Source organism: Nicotiana attenuata, unplaced genomic scaffold, assembly GCF_001879085.1.
Source record: "Nicotiana attenuata strain UT unplaced genomic scaffold, NIATTr2, whole genome shotgun sequence".
Classification (NCBI taxonomy): Eukaryota; Viridiplantae; Streptophyta; class Magnoliopsida; order Solanales; family Solanaceae; genus Nicotiana; species Nicotiana attenuata.
In genome coordinates this window covers 18487-30775 of record NW_017674959.1, presented here as the reverse complement: position 1 = coordinate 30775, position 12289 = coordinate 18487, and the positions used below count along the sequence as shown (strand labels likewise).

The 12289-nt window shown below is 38.3% G+C and overlaps 1 protein-coding gene across 1 annotated transcript; it reads left to right on the top strand.

Annotated features, from left to right (window-relative positions):
• Positions 1-2140: 2140 nt before the first annotated feature.
• LOC109219512 (serine/threonine-protein phosphatase PP2A-2 catalytic subunit-like) lies at positions 2141-11277 on the top strand. Its single transcript, XM_019383971.1, has 7 exons — positions 2141-2427; positions 2511-2776; positions 7395-7509; positions 9641-9749; positions 9832-9909; positions 10509-10700; positions 10840-11277. The coding sequence occupies exons 2-7, from the start codon at positions 2524-2526 to the stop codon at positions 11011-11013; spliced, it is 921 nt and encodes a 306-aa protein (XP_019239516.1). The 5' UTR covers positions 2141-2427; positions 2511-2523; the 3' UTR covers positions 11014-11277.
• Positions 11278-12289: the final 1012 nt, after the last annotated feature.

Genomic DNA, 12289 nt, shown 5'->3' with positions numbered 1-12289 from the left:
TATTCACAACTGGGCCCGCCTGAAGTCCAATGTGGGCAGATATTTTTTTTCAAAATTCCAACAGGGATAAGAGCCCCCTTGTGTCCTTCTCTGCTGGGCTGGACTTTGAGCCCAAACACAAGCCTTTTTTCAAAACTGAACTATCTTTTAGTTTTAACCCCAAAAGTGAACGCCCCAAGCCCAAATCTTTTTTTCCAAAAAGATTAATTTAGACTTAGCCCTTCTAATCAAGTGTAATTTTTCTCTAAAAAAGGGCAATAAGCGAGGTGTGCCATGCCAAGCAAACCTATAATTAATGGCCCTCATAAGATTAGATCAAGAGTTAACACTTATAGAAAAGGTTTGAGGTGTGCCCTCACAATTAAATCATATATGGCCCTCATCTTAGTATCACAACTTAGATATTAAATAATCGTAGTTTGCTTTCGGCTCGATTTAGACTAGTATTGTGATTATGTATACGTTCGCGTAACATAATTGTGATTTTAATTCTAAAAGTAACTCGAGGGATGCGTTCGCGCAACTTCAACCAAACATTTCTTAATATAATAAACAAAGCGTTATTAATTGTGGACACGTTCGCGTGACATGATTTTTGACGCGCCAATGAAAAAGAGTATACGTATGCTTAACTGAATTCTTTAATTACGAATAATTAAGCAATTAAAAGCGGTTAATAGATAAATGCACATAGGTCCTAAAAATGAGTAGTTAAACAATTTAAGCCAAGTATAAATCACTAAGCGACCTTGCTAGAACCACGGAACCCGGGAATGCCTAACACCTTCTCCCGGGTTAACAGAATTCCTTATCTAGAATTTCTGGTTCGCAGACTTTTAAAATAAAGTCGAAACTTCCTCGATTTGGGATTTAAAATAAACCGGTGACTTGGGACACCAATTAAACTATTCCAAGTGGCGACTCTGATAATTGAAATAATCCCATTTCGAATAATGTCACTTTAATTGGAAAAACTCCCATATACCTCTGTGCGGGGTGGTAAAAAAGGAGGTGTGACACAAAATAATATGTTAATTTGAACTCTAATGAGAGATTGTTTTTTTTTTTTTAATGAAAGAGTAAATAACAAATTAATCCCTCGTGTTTGGAAAAACAGATATTCTCCGGTGACTTTTTTTTTTTGTGAATTTTGGCAAAATTGAGTTTGTATGTTTTGGGGTCTATAAGATGTTTAATGGTGGTTTTTGATGGTATTATTTGGAGATGGAGATTGTACAAGTGTGTATGAGAATCGAGAATGATAGTGAGCTTATTCTTGTTTTTGTGTACTTCTTTTGGAGCAATTTGCTACTATGATTTTATCTGGGTCCTCTTCGCTGAGGTTTTATGGGTGTAATGTGTATAAATTAGAGTATCAGTGATGGAATTCTGTCATACGATGGTGCGAAATTTTTCGGTAGCTCAAGCCGCCAGAAATAATACCTTAGCAACCTCAGATCCACTAATGGCAGCAATAAAATTTTTAACTGATAACAATAATAACAGTGAGATTTATACTGAAGAACTTAAAAAAATAAGAAGAAACCCAGATTTTTACCCCAACTCTTAAAGCTTTCATCGTTTTTGGTAGTGAATGAGAACCGAGAAAGAAGTTATATTTTTGGGTCGGGGCAAATTTTTTGGGTCATGGGTGGGTTATTAAATGGATCTGGATTGGGTTTTAAGAAGAGCCAATAAGAAATTGCCACGTAATAAATAATTATCTTTTTTTTTTATTTGAGAAAGGACCGTTAGTTTTGAGGGCACAAGCGAGCCAGAAAGTTAACGTCAAGGGGCAAATTTTGCAAAATAGGTGAACAGAGGGTATTTGTTTTTACTACAATAACAACAACAAACTTATTTTATCTCAATAGTGAGGTCCGGAGAGGGCGGAGTGTTCGATAGTGGAGTGTACACAGCCTTATCCCTAACTTGTGAATACACAATTTTTTTTTTTGACTATTTTCTCAAATATCTAGGTGAATAAAAAAAATGTATAAGCGATTCACTAGCTGACGCGTGTCACCAGAGAACTTATATTTTGACCTGGCGGAGCCACCGGAGAGGAATGTCGTTTTCCCAAAATTGACGTGCATCTCCATTTCATTTCACGTCATTTGAATTTCATTTTACATTCCATTTCTGAATTTCATTTCTCTATTTTCACCTCACACATAGAGACACACAACACTTTGATAATAGGGACAAACATAAAAATAGATCCTATACACAAAAAATAATTCTAATTACGAAACCTTTTGTTACATTTTTAAAGAGAATTTAGGAAGAAAAAAAAAGAAATTCATATGAATGGAGACAAATATCAGAAATAGGAGATAATTGGGTGATTGAAGCCCTAATCCTACATATTCCGATGCTAAATCGGCTGTAATTTTTGAATTGTTTTCAGCTTAAATCTAATCTCCGGTACGTAAATTCGAATTAATTAATATTTTCCCGTTTGATCTTTGGTTGATTATTGCTGAATTGATCAAGCTAGGAATTTGCAGATTGGCGAGGAAAATGCCTTCGAACGCGGATGTAGATCGGCAGATCGAGCAATTGATGGAGTGTAAGCCGCTGGCGGAAGCGGAGGTGAAGATACTGTGTGATCAAGCGAGGGCTATACTTGTGGAGGAATGGAATGTGCAGCCCGTGAAATGTCCAGTAACTGTTTGCGGTGATATTCATGGACAGTTCTACGATCTCATCGAGCTTTTTAGGATTGGTGGAAATGCTCCCGATACCAATTATCTCTTCATGGGCGATTATGTTGGTGAGTTTTTTGAGATTTTGGTAATGGTTTTGGATTTTCGGAGATTTTATGGTTTTTGGAATTTAGCGGGGCTGTGAATTTTGTGTTGAATTGTAAAAGTTAAGTTTTGGTTTATCTATCGATCCTAAACTAGTTAGGCCCAGCTATATATGACTTCTATGTACCCATTTATTTCGAGGATTCATTACATTTAGACTATTTTTTTGTTTTGTTATGATGGTGGTGTCTGGGCAGATTTTGCCACCTTGACTATTCTATTGGGTACCTGCCACTTCCAACTAGCACAAGTATCGGGCAGGTTAACTCTGCCCACCAAGGATTATGTGGGAAGAAATCACCTAGTGTTTTCTGCCGCCGCTAGGATTTGAATCTGAGACACAATTATACTATATCTACGTTGGTCGTGTCAGTCTACAACAATCCTCTCTTTTATCTGTGAGGCAGGCTATGCTTCGCTTAGCACCCAGATCGAGTGGTAATTGCTAGTTTCGTCATGGCTTGCCTTTTGATTTTCTCATGTATGTAATAAATTTGGCATCGCGATTGTTGACATGAATGCAAATACAAACAGCGCTAGTGTTAGTATCTCTTGAAGAATGGTGTAGGTTGTGCAACATTGTATAGAGTGATGTGTAGCTTTTATACTGAATATCTGTAGTTTGTTTCAAGTGTGAACAGTCTCACTAATGATTCTGCCTAAGAGAAATTCTGCATCTCATTGCTCAATCATTCAGGATATAAATGATTGTGATGCCATTCATTGATGACAGAGTTACTGTCATGTGCCGTTCCTGTTTTGACAATATATATCAGCACATGTTGTTTGATAACAAATGGTGAGACTTTACTAACAACAACAATAACAATAACAACAACAAACCTAGTGTAATCCCATAAATGGGGTCTGGGGAGGGTAGTGTGTACCTTACCCCTACCTTATAAAGATAGGGGGGCTGTTTTCGATAGACCCTCGGCTCAAGGCACAGTGGTGAGTGGATCATTATTAAGATGCAAGTTTTTAATGAGCTGGTGGTTGGAAACATGACAAAGTAAGACACCAGCCTTGATAGGAGGTAAATATGGAAGACTTTTCTCTCCATTAAGCGAATTTCAATAGCTTAAGATGTTTGAATTGGTCAAAGTTTTATAACATCCTCTTGGCACTTGTCGTACGTTAGGTGTGGGGAAAATTTTGGCCCATCAAAAAGATGATGGCTGAAATGAGTTAGGAGTTATGCTTTCATTACCTGACAATTTAGTAGCTTGTCGCCTATGTAGATATTGTCCTTTTCCAGAATCTTTTTTAAGTGTGAGTGCAGGTTATTCCTGAAAGTAAGCATATTGGTTGTTTGATAATCTTTTCTCAGAATCGAAAGTTAGAGAAATAAGCCACTAGAATCTATTAGCTGTGAGGATTTGTCTTTTCGGACATCCTTTTCACATATTTTTTCCGTTAGTTGAAGTACTCATTAAAAGCCTCGACTTTGTTCTCTTTCAGTAAGAAATTTAACATGCCAATTTCAATTGTACATCAGAATTAGGCAAAGACGGGGATAAAAAGTTGTACAGGTTAGCCAATGTGAGAGAGGAAATCCCGGCACTTGGACCAAGTCAAGTGCATCAAATCGAGGAAGGTAGAGTTTTGTTGGATGAGGCACTTATTCGACGGAGATGGCAAACTTACTTTCATAAACTCTTGAACGAGGAGGGGGATAGGAGCATTACATTGAGTGACTTGGATCATTTTGAGAGTCGTAGAGACTTTGGGTACTGTGGGTGCATAATGCCGGAGGAGGTAGAGGGGGTTATGTGCAATATGAGCAGGGGAAAAGCGATCGGGCCAGACGAAATCCCCGGTGGAATTTTTGAATAGCGCGGGTAGGGCGGGCCTGGGGTGCTCTCTGGGTTATTTAATGTCATTTTTAGGACAATGAAGATGCCCGAAGAATGGAGATGGAGTACGATGATCCCTTTATACAAGAACAAGGGTGATATCCAAAATTGCAATAACTATCGGAGTATTAAGCTACTAAGCCATACTATGAAAGTATGGGAGAGGGTAAGCTAAGGGTGAGGAGGATTATGTCTATTTCCGAGAACTAGTTCGGATTTATGCTGGGACGATCAACAACGGAAGCTATTCACCTTGTTAGGAGATTAATGGAGCAATATATAGAGAGAAAGAGGGAATGACATATGGTGTTCATCGACTTAGAAAAAGCCTACGATAAAGTGCCGAGGGAGGTTTTGTGAAGATATTTGGAGGCTAGAGGTGTTCCTGTTGCTTATATTAGGACTATTAAGGACATATATGATGAAGCTAAGACTCAGGTGAGGACAGTGGGAGGGGACTCAGAGCATTTCGCAGTTGTGATGGGGTTGCACCAGGGGTCAGCGCTCAGCCCTTTTTTATTTACCCGGGTGATCGATGCATTCACGTGCCACATTCAAGGAGAGGTGTCGTGGATCATGTTATTTACAGATGACATTATACTGATTGACGAGACGCGAGGTAGTGTTAACGAGAGGTTAGAGGTTTGGAGGCAGACCCTGAAGTCTAAAGGTTTCAAGTTGAGCAGGACCAAAATAAAATACTTGAAGTGCAAGTTCAGTGGTGTAACTCAGATAGTGGACGAAGACGTGATGCTTGATTTATAAGTCATCCCTAGTAGAGAGAGCGCTTCAAGTACCTTGGGTCAATTATACAAGGAATGGGGAGATTGACGATGATGTCACACATTGTATTGCGGCGGGATGGATGAAATGGAAGCTCTCTTCCAGTGTTTTGTGTGATAAGAATGTGCCACCAGAACTTAAAGGTAAGTTCTATAGAATAGTGATCAGACTGACTATGTTGTATGGGGCTGAGTGTTGGCCAGTCAAGAACTCCCATGTCCAGAAGATGAAGGTGACTGAAATGAGGATGTTAAGATGGATGTGCGAGTATACCAGGTTAGATAATATTAGAAATTAGGCTATTGAGGACAAGGTGGCCGTGGTCTCGGTGGAGGAGAAGATGCGAGAAGCGAGACTTTGATGGTTCGGGCATGTGAAGAGGAGAGGCACAGATTCCCCAGTGAGAAGGTGTGAGAGGCTAGTTTTGGAGGGCCCAAGGAGAGGTAGAGGTAGCCGAAGAAGTATTGGAATAAGTTATTAGGCAAGACATGACGATGCTCCAGCTTACTGAGGACATGACCCTAGATAGTTAGTTGTGGAGGTCGAGAATCAAGGTAGATGGTTAGGTAGCCGAGCATTGTCCTTGCGTGTTCCAATAGCTTGAGTGCATTGCTCAGTGTTAGTCTTGTGTTTTCTTATTCTTTAGATTTCTGTTATTACTTGTTGTTTCTTTCACTTCGGTTTCTGATTGCACCACTGAGTGGTAGTCTTGTATTATTGCTTCGATTTTCTGATGGGTTTGCTTGTTGTTGTTTCTTCCTTTTATCTTTCCTGAGCCGTGGGCCTATTGGAAACAACGTCTCTACCTTTATATATAGGTAAGGGGTAAGGTCTGCGTAAACACTACCCTCTCCGGACTCCACTTGTGGGATTTCACTAGGTTGTTGTTGTTGTTGTAGTCTAAGTTGCGGACTCTTCGATTTTGGTGCCGTCCCGATACGAGACGGGGACGGGAGCGGGAGCGGGAGCGGGATACTTTGACCGGAGTCCATCGACAAATTTGGGAGAAAAATTAAGATTTTGATTTCTCAAAATAAAAAATAAAACAGATTTAAGTTATGGCAAATGGCATACCTTTAATATTGTAGTATATTTGTCTCATATTTTTTGAAAATGAAAGATTGAATTCTACAATATTCATGTAACTTTTTCACAGAATATCTGTCAAAATTTACAATATTTTTATAGCTCTATTTTTTATTATTTTGAATTTTCTTAGCCGAATCCCCGCACCCGTATCCATATCAGGATCCGTACCCCCGAATCTTAACATTTAGATTTTGCCGAATCCGATACTCGGATCCGTCCCCGTATCGGATACCCGCACCCGAGTCCGAGCAACTTAGGTTGTAGTATCAGAACTCTGCAGTCTTTTCCTACTAGTTATCTTTATTTTTCTCCACAATACTGCCAAAGTGGCTTGTTCCCTGAACTCTTAACTTTATATGTCTTGATAAAGTATGTGTCAATTATATGGATCCATAAACTGTAGGGTTGCATTAGTTTCATAAATAATTGGCCCATTTTCCTTTCTACTATCATATTGTAGGATAAAGGCTTTTGAAGGTTTTCTTTTCTTTTTCAATTTATAGTACTTTTGGATTTGAGATATGTTCCTTCATGTTAAGATTGCATACTACATTAGCCACAAGAACATCTGCTATTTTTAATTTCTTCTTTCACTTTTTCTACAGCTATGTGTTTCATCTTCCCATACTTTACCTTTGTTTCTTGATATTAGCATTATTGGTTCCCCTGTTGGAAAAGTATATAAGCATGCACACGTTTCTTGATATTAGCATTATTGGTTCCCCTGTTGGAAAAGTATATAAGCATGCACACTCCAGCGAGAAAATTATATTGCCATAAACATCTATTATTAATAGGCTCTTCAATGGATGCTTATTTGCATCTATCATTAATGGTATTTCAATAAATGCAGACCGTGGATACTACTCCGTGGAGACTGTTACACTCTTGGTTGCTCTGAAGGTCCGGTATAGAGATAGAATCACGATTCTTAGGGGAAACCATGAAAGCCGGCAAATCACTCAAGTGTAAGTCATTTACTCTTTCGATCCTGAATATTATAATTCATTTTTTAGGTGCATAAAATGGCATATTGAAAAATTAACTTTTCTGTTGCACTATATGATCTGGTTTGTTATGAAGATGCGGTTGGGTACACGCGCGGCTCCTTATCTTCTTTCCTCATCTCTTTGTACTTTGAAGCTCAGCTGCTTTACACTCCACCTCGTCAAAGAGGACACAAGTAGAACATTTATAGGCAGTGATGCCACAGTACCTAGAAAGTTGAAAACATGTATATCAGATGCACTTATCTTAGTTTAGGGGTGTTATGCACTTAGTTGATAGCTCACAGTATTAACTCTATAAGTTGATGTACTGGGGGGAAATAGTCTTTTCTGCATCATTTGGTGACTGATAGGTTGGTACATCATACATGTGTTTCCGTTTGTTACTGTTTCACCCATCGTGTAAGATATCAGGGTAGTGTAATTTTCAAAATGGTTCAGTTGGTGGAACTATCTTACTATCGTGTCTTTAGAAGTGACTTCATTTTTCCTTTTTGCTTGTGCCCTCCTTAAATGAGATCTGGAACTTCAAATATTGATTTCTGTTTTGTCAAATGTCCTTATTCTGGGTGTGGTCTTACTGATACGTCGCGCGCGTGTGTGTTGAGTGTAGGTCTTCTTCCACTTCTCATCTCCTCCCAGAAAGAAAAAGAATATGTAGAGGAGAACCTGAGTTGGGATGGAGATCTATTTAGTGTTCATTCTACTTAGAATTTACTGGCAGTGTAAACTCTCTCCCACATACATATTCTGTGACAAGTATAACGCCTTTCTGCTTTGAATGAATGGATAACTACGCCATGGTTGTCTTAGATCTGGACTAGATGAGCAATATATCAGCAATTAAAGGAGCTGTAACTAGAGGTAAATTGGAAAGAATGGCGTCTGACTTGAGAGCAGGCAAACAAGAGATGTGATCTATTAGTATTCTGAAAGTCTTATTTAAAGGCAACATGTCAATGACAAGGTAGCAGTTTTTATAGAGGATTACATAATGGCTCTCCCATCCTCTTAAAAAAGATACCGGTTCATCTGCCTCTTGGAATTGGAATGGGTTGAGTTGATCAGCTGGATTAAACCTACGATATCAACTAAACCAAGGATACTTTTAACAAAAATATCTAATGAACTGATCAGAAAGCAACCACCGCCACCTTGTACAGAAGTTATTTCTTTTATTCTATTTTTCTCCAAAAAGCATTCAGTCTCCATCCCAGTGCAGGACCCATTATAAAGAAAAGAATCTGAGGGGTTTCATATATAAAGCTGACTCCATTTTAGGATCAGGTTTCATTGTATACTTTTGCTTATATTCTGGTGTAAAATGGACTATATGTATGAGGCTGAAACAGTGTTAGACTTAATTAATTCCTACAGAATTCGAAGGATCATTTTGGATGTACATATCACAGGACAATCTTAGTGCTGCTCTTATTAATAAGATTAAGAAACATTTATCCTCCAAAATATTCTTCTCCTTTTGTGGTAAATATCCATCCACATTCATCCTTTTCTTGTGCTTCCAGTTTGATAACATGATTACGATGTATTAACTGCTAGTTCTCTGCCTTCTCCTTTCTTTGTTCTCTGGGGTAGTGGTTTTGGAGTGAGCAGGTAGCATGTGATACTTTGTCCTTTTAATAAATACAATTTTGCCCTTCTCAACATCCAAGCTTCTAAAGTGATATTGTCTTCCCACTCATTATTTTCTTGCTTAGGATATTATTGCTAAGTTTGTCCAGGCAAGACGTCATGCCTTCTAAGAAAGACAGTGGCGAAAGGTCATGAGGAGCTAGTTTTAAGGTCTAGGATTAAACACTTCCTGTTTGTGCCTTGCCAAATTTGTCTGGCTGAAGCTTCATTTTGAACCACCAGATAGATGTATAACATTTGACAGACTGACCCAAAGAAAGAAGAAAGAGAACAGACATTTGACAGTTGTTATCAAGAGATATATCTATAGGCAGTTCGCTAGGAGGATTTACTTTTGCTATTCATTGTCCATTTACAGTTTACCAAGGCTGCAAGACGCCAAGACTATGACTAAACTCAGTCATGTATGGTGTTATTGAGTTGCCTCTTTTCATGACAGGTATGGTTTTTATGATGAATGCTTGAGGAAGTACGGAAATGCCAATGTTTGGAAGTACTTCACTGATCTTTTTGATTATCTCCCACTGACAGCACTAATAGAGAGTCAGGTTTGAGCTGTTACTCTGCTGGTTTTTCATTTCAAGAGAAGTGCTGAATAAATTTCAAGCTTAACTCTTCTTTTTGTTTTAGATATTCTGTTTACATGGAGGACTCTCGCCTTCTTTGGATACGCTGGATAATATACGATCGTTGGACCGTATACAAGAGGTATTGTATTATGTGTGCTTAAAGTTTTTATGCTTCGATAATACACTGCTTTCTTTTGTAATACTACTGGCTCTTCTGCTTGCTCCATCTCATGCCAACCATAGCTAAGTATACTCTATATTTGCGCTCGAAAGTTTTAATTTTTTAATTGATATCCATTGATGGTTCAGCCCATTGCAATATAGTTTATAGATACAGTAATTTCTTATTAGGGTATAGTTGTATTAATCAAAAGGAAGTGGTATGCGCATAGTTTACAGTAATGTTCAATAGATATATAAAATCAAATTAAGGACCAAGAATTGAATTGAAAGATTGTCTGAGTGTTTACTGTTTTCCTTTCTTTTTTCTTATTTGTCCTGGCACTTTGCAAATGTGAAGTGTATTATAGAGGTCTTAATGCAGCTCGGTCACTAGTTGTTTATTTTTTATGGGAAGGAATCTGCTTTTCAATTCCCTCATAGCTAGAGATGGGAATTTATTCCATTTACTTCTTCTGATATTGACCTATAGCGTATATCTTACAACAATGCTGATTTTTGTTCTATGCACATTAACATTGCTGATCCTCATCAGTTAAGTCGTACTGTGGTTATCAGGTTCCACATGAAGGACCAATGTGCGATCTCCTGTGGTCTGACCCAGATGATCGTTGTGGTTGGGGAATATCACCCCGAGGAGCTGGTTACACCTTTGGACAGGATATTGCATCTCAGTTCAACCACACCAATGGGCTTACTCTGATTTCTAGAGCCCATCAGCTTGTCATGGAGGGTTTTAATTGGTGTCAGGTTCGTGAACCCCACTGAACAAACTACTAAAAAATTTAAAAAGAAACACCTATGTACCGCTTGTGTCTACTTAAGTTGAAACTGCTGCTTTTTAGTTATTACTTTGTATTTGACATGCTATTTGTTATAACTTCAACAGGATAAGAATGTTGTGACAGTATTTAGTGCTCCAAACTATTGTTACCGGTGTGGCAACATGGCTGCAATTCTAGAAATAGGCGAAAACATGGAGCAGAATTTCCTTCAGTTTGACCCAGCTCCACGGCAGATAGAGCCTGACACCACAAGGAAGACTCCTGATTACTTTTTGTGATCACAATGCTTGCACTAATTGTTTGTAGTTCATCAAATGTCGTATTGCTGTAGATGTGTCTTAAAAAAGAGGAGTTCTGTCATTTGAGGATTATTATCAACATCATTCTTTTGTGTTGTAGTTCGTTTTGCTGCTGGCTTTGAACGTGTGCCAGAGGTTCATCAGAGAGTTGTGAAGAGGCACTGAAGGTTTATCATGTATATTCTTTTCTAAAAGGGAGTAGCAATGCATTTTGTTCTATAAATTTGAATTTTGTGCTAGAAAACAGGCATTTCCATCCCAAGTCATTCGTCAGTGACCAGCGAGGCGCCAGTAAATTCGTGAGTGGTGATATCTATTACTCCCTCCGTTTCATATTAAATGAGGGTGTTTGACTCGGCACGGAGTTTAAGACTTTTGAAACTTATGGTCTTAAAAGCTTAAGGGGTAAAAAGTTTGTGGGGTCATGACATTTGTGTGGCTATAGAAGCTTCTCATTAAGGGTAAATGGGTAAAATGAAAGAGTTTAAAGTTCAATTATTTCCAAATTTAAAAATGTGTCATTTATTTTGGAACAGACTAAAAGGGAAAGTACCTCATTTAATATGAAACGGAGGGAGTAATATTTGTGCCACTTCTAACGGCATTCCCTTAGATCTGGTCGTCCCTCCCCACCCTCTTTCTGGATTTATTTCGAACTCTGCAGAAGAGACGAAGAGGGAGTGCTAGGCGTCTGTATATTTGGTATTCCATAGTTATTCTAGATGTTGACATTTTCGTCTCCGTTGCTGTCTTTGATGAACCATCTTTAAATTTATGTATGACGAAAGTCTAAACAACAACAACAACCCTGGAAAATTTCACAAGTGGGGTCTGGGAGGGGAGTGTGTACGCAGACCTTACCCCTACCCGAAGGGGTAGAGAGGCTCTTTCCGAAAATGAAGCAGAGTATGCAGTTCTTCAAATTGTTGATTACTGTCAACTATTCTAAAGTAAAAAAAGTTCTGAAACGTTTTGTAAATTATTTGTGAATTCTTAAGACAGCTTCATAGGCCTGTATGTGGGAAGAACCTGATTTTACTTCGATGAAACTTAAACCGGTGAAAGTCCACAGTAACGAAACAGCCCTTCAGTATAACATCATGATCGACTTGATTACTAAAACGTATAGAGACCTTATCCTGTCTGCACTCAAGTGTTCCATATATTTAATTTGACATTAGCAGGCATTAGATTATTCACTTAGTTTATTCACTTGAATATTACACCAATATTTTTGAAATTAACGAAATAACAC

What these genes read in the sequence shown, in the direction of transcription:
- LOC109219512 (XM_019383971.1), top strand. Translation starts at nt 2,524, where the DNA reads ATGCCTTCGAACGCGGATGTAGATCGGCAGATCGAGCAATTGATGGAG. An exon ending in CTTCATGGGCGATTATGTTG is followed by an intron (nt 2,777 to 7,394) that starts GTGAGTTTTTTG and finishes CAATAAATGCAG; the next exon opens with ACCGTGGATACTACTCCGTG. An exon ending in AGCCGGCAAATCACTCAAGT is followed by an intron (nt 7,510 to 9,640) that starts GTAAGTCATTTA and finishes TTTTCATGACAG; the next exon opens with GTATGGTTTTTATGATGAAT.